At 39.1% G+C, this 9,013-nt stretch overlaps 1 protein-coding gene across 1 annotated transcript in view; it reads left to right on the forward strand.

The window, feature by feature from the left end:
- Positions 1 to 8,342, forward strand: part of LOC306891613 (CUGBP Elav-like family member 5) — a gene marked incomplete at both ends in the record, with an annotated part of 114,905 nt that extends 106,563 nt beyond the window's left edge. Inside the window, 4 exons of the mRNA XM_079451977.1 lie at positions 4,158 to 4,367; positions 5,073 to 5,165; positions 5,807 to 5,950; positions 8,215 to 8,342. Of these exons, the coding sequence (XP_079308103.1) occupies positions 4,158 to 4,367; positions 5,073 to 5,165; positions 5,807 to 5,950; positions 8,215 to 8,342 (575 nt within the window). The remainder of the gene's footprint in view (positions 1 to 4,157; positions 4,368 to 5,072; positions 5,166 to 5,806; positions 5,951 to 8,214) is intronic.
- Between the last annotated feature and the right edge of the window lie 671 nt (positions 8,343 to 9,013).

Genomic DNA, 9,013 nt, shown 5'->3' on the forward strand with positions numbered 1-9,013 from the left:
TAAACATGATTGTATGTGTTGTCAGTCCTATAAAAAAAGACTCAAAAACGGACTTTAGAAAAAAAAGCGCTTTTTGTAAGTGTATTTCTCTGAGCCTGAAGGGCCCAGAAACCTGCAGGTCTCAACAAATAGAGGAAAAATGAACTTTTTAAACAATTATTACTCTAAAGCAACTCGTGCTTTTCGTTATTTACGCCTGAATTTGGCATACCCCATTTTAAACTGATCCCATAACCCCACGTACAGTGGTATAAATGGAGATCTAGGAATGGACTTATTTTGTAGAAAACAAGCAGAAAAGATTATGTAGCATTTGTGGCTAAGTGAAAGGGTGGGATGCCGTTATTAACTTAGATATTAGATGGATTAACATTTACATTTAGTCATTTAGCAGACGCTTTTATCCAAAGCGACTTACAAAGAGTTCAGAGAGCAATATTTGAGCGTTATGAAAAACGTTCAGGATCATAATCATACACGATCTTAAAGGGGCTATGACATGGGGAAATGGTGAATTTCAGCCTAAAGAAGTTATTTCATTTCCGATGAAGGCCAAAACAGTGCACTAATCCAGAAACTAGAGACTCTAAGCTTTCAAATGATACCACATATTATAGTTAGAGTTACAGGAATACAGTTCACGTGAACATTAAGGGAATACTTTTATGAGGTTTTTAGACCCACTGGCGGGTCTATAGTTTAACAGATAAGTGAACGTGGAATGTTAACAAGCTTAATTCGTTATTTTGCATTTGGCAGACACTTTCAAACACGACTTACATTCAAGATATACAGAACATTTTTCTCAGCACGTAGGTTTCTGGCCCTTGGCTTATTTTCAAGTAGTCTTTGTTCAATTGTATTAAGTTCTGAAACACAATGTCTAGTATAATGTGCCCTGCATCAAACTCTTGTTTTAAAACAATAGCATAGTTTGCGTGTGCTTGTGGTAAAGACAGTGGATTTGTACAATCCTCCCCTTCAGCGGTTATTTTTTTAGAGCTCTGGATTTCACCGAGCATATGAATTCACATTAAACCGCTGTCAGGTGTTTGAACCGTGGGAGCTGGATCTCGTATGTTATTAACACATCTGACACACCGTCACACTTTTATTCCCTCTACACTCCTTCTATATGCACTTGTCTTTTCTCACTTTGCTTTCACGGTCCTGCAGGAAAATCCGGCTAAATCCAGCGTAACGAGACTGCAGGTTTAGAGAAGAACATGGAAGCTGGGTGGTTTAAGCAAGGCCAGGGTCTCTCAAACTGTTTTAACTTCTAGCCACTGTCACCTTAAACTGGTGTTTTCCAGACTTGGGAGTGCTATTTCTACTCCACGCATGTGATGTGACAGTAATAAAATCGTTCATCACAAGGCCCTCAGAAGTCAACAACACACAGTGTGCACTATGCGACAACAAAAGAATGAGAGGTGTATGTCAGATGATTTCTTTGGAACACAGTTGAAAGAGCTCAGAAAGACTGTGTCTGTTTGTGTGCATCCCGCTTCACTTATAGTATGTAAAGAAATATAAAACGGCATGGATTTAGTAATTGTACGTTGTGTGTGTGTTACATGTATGATTTTGGCACTTGAAATACATTCTATCATTATGTGTGTTCCCTAAGAATCGAACCCATGACCTGCTAATGCATTGCTTTACCACATGAGATTTGTGTTTGATCGTATATTGTGCGTCTTTCAGGGCTAGTTGACCGCTAACCACCTGCTGTTTGACTGACAGAAAAGCTGAAATGTGTTGATCTGTCCAATATTAACAACAGCTTCTGCGTCACACCGCACACGTCTGTTGTAAGACACTCTTGTGTAAATATTTGCGCGGTTAGAAACGTCAGTTGCATTTCGAGCGGAGAGCAGAAGACCGTTCTGACACATGGCTGAAGGAATATTTAAGGTTATCTTTAAAGTCCCAGTGAAATAAAAAATGTCAATGCCTATTTTATCATGAAATATTGCAGCTTTTATTGTAAATAGTTTTTCAATGTGTGTCATTCTCTTTTTTTTTTATCCGTGTGCCATTAAAATCTGAAAATGCACTTCCGCCCTGAAATGACTATCCATCTCAAATGAATTGTGTAAGATGGCTTGGGCGGAGCATCCAATAACTTCTCCCCTTCGACTGTCAGTCTGCTGTCAGTTCCATTTCAAAATGCAATTTTATACATCCCATCAAATCACAGAGAAAGACAAAAGCCGCAGCCACTATTTTTCTCATTAGAAATTCAATTTCACTCGGAAATGTGTCAAAATGATCTCAAATTCCGGTTCACGGGACATTTATGTGCATTTGCGCTATGTGTAAAAACAAGCAGCAAACGTACTGTACAGGTTTGATGGTTTAAAGCAGGGATCTTCAACTACTTTTCTTAGAGGGCCAGATTCCAAAAGTATAAATAGGATGTGGCCAGTTTTTTACCATATCCTCATTTCTTCTGTTGTGTTGTATTTCTGTTATTTATTGCATTTTGGTCATTTTATACGTTACGTATAGGTCATATATTAAAACATGCGCATGCCTTTTCATGATATTTAATTCAAAGGGATATTGTCTTTTTAATTGTATTTCATATTCCTTGTAGCGTTAGTATACTTAAAAATACAATTGCTGTTAATTTATTCACCACCGTTCCATCCAATATGTGGGTGGCATTGGTTTTTCAAAAAGATATCCTATTTATGAAGATATTTGGTGGAATTAATAAAAGTCAAAAACGCTGCTACATTTAGCACAAAATGAATCCCTGCCCCTTGACATTAAACTGGCATATTATAAAGCGAATCAATTGACCTATCGCATTCATGTGGCCCATGCACTAAGAAGGGCATATCCTTTGATGAACAGGTGTTTTTCGTCAATTTAGCTGTTTAAATCATACACAATGAATGCAGTAATAAAAACAACACAGTTTTCCCCTTATCTGAGACAACGGTTCATGTGGTGTACCCTTCCTGCGGTTACTTTTAAGGGCACAAAACGCATTTTGACCTTTCGCGTGCTTGCGCAAACCAACATAATAATTATGTTTCTTGGACAGACTGATCAAACGGCTTTATAAGGCGGGCCAGGTAAAGATGATTGGTGGGCCGCATTTGACTTGCTGGCTTACAGTTGACTAGCCCTGGTTTAAAGTGAGAAATGTGAATTCGTGGTTGAGTTGTATGCTTTATATCTGTGGGTCGAGTTCATCTCTCATTGGCATACTTGCACAAATACTAGCCAAATAATTCCTTAAAGGGATAGTTCATCCTAAAAAAAATTTATGTTATCATTATCCAGGGGCGATTCACATTTCGCGTCTTAAACCGCACAGAAAACACTCTGAAAAGTTGAACTATTTCCATCTCGATACGGCGGCGTGCCTAGAAAAATGTGCACGCTGCACCGCAAGTGCACTCGGCCCTATTTGCCGCATGTCTACGCGTAAAATAACTTGCGCGTGAAATGGGAATCACCCCTCTTACTCATGACAGTCCAAACCTGTGTGACTTTCTTTCTTCTGCAGAAGACAAAAGATTTCATCCCCCATTGACTCACATAGTATTTATATTCCCTACTATGGCAGTAAATGGTGGATGAGATCTGTCTGGCTACTGACATCAAGTTATCTTCCTTTGTGTCCAGCAGAAATGTTTACAGGTTTGGAACAACCTGAGGGTGAGTAAATGTTGTTGAATTTTTGTTTTTTGGTGAACTATCCCTTTAAGAACGTTGGTTACAACATTGAACCCCATTGACTTCCATTGTATGAACACAAAACCAATGAGACATTTCTCCAAATATCTTTTTCGGTGTTCCACAGATGAAAGAATCACATACAGGTGTGACATGAGGGTAAATAAATAATGAAGGATTTTTGTTTATTTTTGAGTGAACTATTCCTTTAAAGGTGTATGCGTTTGCCCTCCAGGCATAAACACATTTATACTCCAAGTGCACTGAATCAATATACACTGTCAGCACATTTTGACATGGAATTAACTCCAGCATGTTAAATCAATGTGGAAAATTGAGTTGAAACTGCAGAATGTCATTATCGTGCAGGTAATTAAAAGTGATTTTAGGTTTGTGAAGTTCATGGCTTGTCATTAACCCTCAACGGCGGTCTCAGATCAATCATATGTTCGTCTCTGTAGGCTTGAGCTCTCCGCCTGCTAACCTGGCGTCCTCCGCCCTGCCAAGTATGGTGGCGCCCATTGTGAACGGCTTCAGCGGCATTCCTCACCAACCCAACGGTCACCCGGTAGAAGCAGTGTACACCAACGGCCTGCCACAGTATTCCACCCAGAGCCCCACGGCCGCAGACACGCTCCAGCAGGCATTCACCGGCGTCCAGCAATACACAGGTACATCGCTTTTATTGCTCCGATATTCTCTCTTACAGCTCAGAAGAAACTAAGAAATAGAGTCATTTGAGTTTCAGAAGCTATATCAACAATATATGAAGATCTCAATATTAACACAAATCCTGATTCTTTGGCCTCTTCAATCACAATAATTTCACACCTCCATACGTTGATATTTTAATTATTTTATTTCTCTTAAGCAATTTTAGAAGTAACATCTGAGATCACGATGATAATTGAATGAAACAGAATTGAGAACTCCATCAAGTCTCCTGAGTAACAGAGGAATCGTTGTAAATGTGTCTTGAAAATAATCATTGAGACAATGCAAAAAACTCAATATAGACCTAAAAATCGTGATTTGGGCGAAACGTGTGTTGGTGAGAATTACCTGAGACACGCACACGTGAAACATCCTCCGTCTGTCCCGCGGTGAACGTTATTTCTGGGAGGTGACTTTGCCATGATTGAAACCTCAGGTTGTATTAGAATTTCTGGATATTACAGCGATCATACGGATGCCTGGAGATCTGTCATTTTAAATCAGTTTGATATAAGATGAATGCGCTTTCAGATTTCATTGCACTGTGATCCTGTCATATTTCATTAGCATATAAAGGTCAACCTTCATCTTGTCCTTATTTTTCTCTCATCTGCACTCTCTCGTATGCGTATGGCCGTATGCTTCGGGCCGTGTGTCTGCAGCCATATATCCTGCCACGACACTGAGCTCTATAGGTCAAACTCTGCCACAACCCGCTCAGATCATCCAGCAACAACAGCAGCAGCAGCGAGAAGGTGAGCTCACAGAACTGAAACCTAAATTAGGCCCTTAAAGTCCCAGTGAAATAAAAAATGACAATGCCTATTTTTTCATTACATATTGCAGCATTTATTGTAAATAGTTTATCAATGTGGGTCATTCTCTTTTTAAAAATCGTGTGCCCTCATAATCTTCAGTTAAAATCTGTACCACCCCGTAATGACTATCCATCTTAGATGATGCATGTAAGGCCGCTTGGGCGGAGCAACCGCTAACTCCTCCCCTTCAACTGTCAGTCTGCTGCCAGTTCTATTTCAAAATGCAATGGCTGTTTTTATTCATCCAATCAAATCGCAGAAAAAGACAAAAAACTGTTTTTCTAATTCAAAATTGTATTTCCCTCTGAAATGCGTCAAAATACGGAAGTAAAAACGATCCCAACTTCTGGTTCACGGGGACTTTAATATAGAATATAACAGGATGTTTATAAGAGGAGGAAAAATCTAGTCAAAAGAAAAAAGAAATTTAAATGTCTATTTTTCTTTATTTATTTATGTATGTTTATTTACATGTTTTACACATTCAGGTAGACACTGAGTCTTGTTCAGGATAATATATCTTTTCATATGTTTTCATCTTTTGGTGTATGTGTTTATGTTTATGTGTGTGTTTTCAGGTCCTGAAGGCTGTAATCTGTTCATCTATCACCTGCCGCAGGAGTTCGGCGATAACGAACTGATGCAGATGTTTCTTCCTTTCGGCTCCGTCATCTCGTCAAAGGTGTTCATGGACCGGGCGACCAATCAGAGCAAGTGTTTCGGTCAGACATGCCTTCTTAATCTCCACAGACACGCTCACGACGATAATAAAGAAGCCATGTTATGAACAATTTTGTTTGCACCATTCAGCTTCAATAAGAACAAAACAATCATTGTTTCAAACCATAAAGTTAAAGTGATGGTTCACCTGAAAAGACAAATCCTGTCATCATTTGTTCACCCACATGTTTTGCAAAACTTGTAAGACTCTTTGTTAAGTGGAACACGAAAGAAGATATTTTGAGAAATGTCTCTGTGGTTCTGTGTTCAATAATGGAAGTCGATGGCGTTCAATGCTGTTTGGTTACCGACATTCTTTATAAAATCTTCTTTTGCTGAAGGAAGAAAGTCAGACAGGTTTAGTAGAATGATGAGAGAATTTTCATTTTGGGGTGAACCGTCCTTTAAAATGTGAGCTGCAAACTAGCGTATCACTGTAGTCACTATGCTATTACTATATTACTGTAAAGGATTTGGTATCATGACTAAAACATTTTTATATAAAAAAATCACTTGATAAACTAGTAACTAACCGCTTTATTTCTCCACCTAATCACATATTTATGCATTAAATATGCAGTTTGTGCATTTAGTGTCAAATTGTAATTTTGGACTCAGTGTGCGATGCAGTCAGATATGTACTAGGGCTCAAGCGGGTGCGTGTTGAGGTTTAATGAAGGTTTATTGGACCTCTTACTCACTCCCAAAGCCCTTGACTGTCTGCACTGACATATTTATATTCATTCTCTGCACATACACAAGCAGCTTTGGAACACAATTGCTTTTGCAGAAACACATTGTATGCATCTCTCTCTCTCTCTCGGCCATTACTCTAATTTGATTCAGACTTCTCAGTGTAAACGCTTTCCTCAAGGATTTCATGTCTAGGTCCTTCTACGTGAATTCAAAATGAGCAACTTTTGACTGACACCTTTGGACCTTTGTGGTCTGTACTGCAGGGACTGTAGTGCGCACAACATGCACACATAAACGCCGCGGTAAACGTATTAAAGGTGCAGACCTCCTGCGGTAATCAAGCCTCCTCAAGTCATGTGAAGTAAATCTAGCTGTCGATGTGATGTAAATATTTTGTTGTGCTATATTGTTTTACTATGGTATTCGGCAGCTGATAGTAGACAAGAGTTGCTTTACATTTATTTGTATGTGTGTGTGTGTGCAGGAAAGAAACATTTCCATTTCCATTCATGCATTTGGCAGACGCTTTTGTCCAAAGTGACTTGCTGTACAAAGCATTTTATCAGTATTTGTGTCCTCTAGAGCAGTGGTTCTCAACCTTTTTTGTTGTAAGGCTTTCGGTTCTCCAAATAAAGATTTATAATCTAAAACTTAGAATTTTAATTAAACTAAAAACGTTCAGTTATACAATACTAGAACATCAATTATTTTGGTTGGTTTTCTTATTTTTCTCATGTTTGATTGCATAAAATTAAGGATACATTTCTATATTTCGTTAAATGTCACAAAACCTATGGCCCCCCCTGGATCCATCTTGGGGCCCCCCAGGGGGCCACGGCCACCAGTTTGAGAACCACTGCCCTAGAGATCCAACCCACAACATATGCACTGCTAACATTGAGCTTTACCATACTAAACATGGAAAAATGAGAACATAGAGCTGGGCGAGGATCAGCATTGCAAGCATTAAGCATACTTTCTTTCGTTCTTAATGGCAGATCACAAACTACAGTAACATAGAATGATGGACACAATGTGTCCCATTTAGTTTGATACACAAACTCTTTCCTTGCACTGTTTATTTATCATTTTATTTTACTGAGAATACTTGCTATTTATGCTAGCATTATGCTAGCGTTACAAACAACTCAGACATCATACAGTACATGGGTAATATTTGTGACCTCAGTTTAATCACATTATGAGCATTATACGTGTGTAGCTCACAGTGTAGCCAAATATGTTTCGAGTAGTTTCGCTACTTCAAATTTTTTTTCTTTAATGCTTTGTTCACACCAAACGTGAACAATCGTGTTTCGTGTGTTCCTTGCTCATTATTACTCGCTGGAAATATACGTTATTTTTACGGGAGGGATGTGAGCTCAGAAGACGAGATTGACGTGCGTTCGTGGCAATCGTGCTGCCTGATTCGCGTCATTTGCATCGCCTGCCACAAGTTTGCGCAGATCGCTTCACTCGCGTTTGGTGTGAACCCTCCATTAGCTTGTTGAACTACAGTTAAAAATAACGTCCTAGACATTCTGTGACTCAAACTTGTTTATCTCCGCAGGCTTCGTGAGCTTTGACAACCCTTCCAGTGCTCAGACTGCCATCCAGGCCATGAACGGATTCCAGATCGGCATGAAACGCTTAAAAGTTCAACTGAAGCGACCGAAGGATGCTAGCCGTCCGTACTGACCGAAACCAGAGAGACACGTGTGCACCGTCACACATCAGAGGGGTACGTCATCTTGAGAGATACTTCATTACATATCCATTCTGCCTCCATATTATTGACTATTTGTATTAGACTTATTTTCCCAATTATTTTTTTGCTTGACTTCACTCCAGTGTGTAGTTCTTTGGAGGCTCTATTGACAGAAATGCAATATAATTTACTGTACATAACTATGTCTTCAGAGGTCTATGAAGACCTTACATAAAGAAGCGTTATATTTGTATTACCTTAGAATTCGCTTTTTCTATCTACATACACTGCAGGTCCCCTTACATGAAATTCTCCATGTTGTTTCTACAGTAGCCCTAAACGGACGAAGTGCTCTAAAGAGCGCGTTCCGTAAATATGTTATCTCATTCGACAAATGAGCGAAAACGCGTCAAAAACTCAATCATCTCTCAGTTGCCGTAGGGCTTCAAAAGGGAGAGGGAAGGGGTGGAACTTGGTTGCGATTTTCAACCTGACCACTAGATGCCGCAAATTTTCATACACTGGACCTTTAAATTATGTGAAAATTGATAATTCCATTTAGGTGTTTGCTATATCACGTTTGACAACTTTGCATAGTTTCAAGCAGTGTTGGGTGTAACTAGTTTTCCCTTAACAAGTAAAGTTTACCATTTACCATTAC

Source organism: Barbatula barbatula (assembly GCF_947034865.1).
Source record: "Barbatula barbatula genome assembly, chromosome: 3".
NCBI classification, from domain to species: domain Eukaryota; kingdom Metazoa; phylum Chordata; class Actinopteri; order Cypriniformes; family Nemacheilidae; genus Barbatula; species Barbatula barbatula.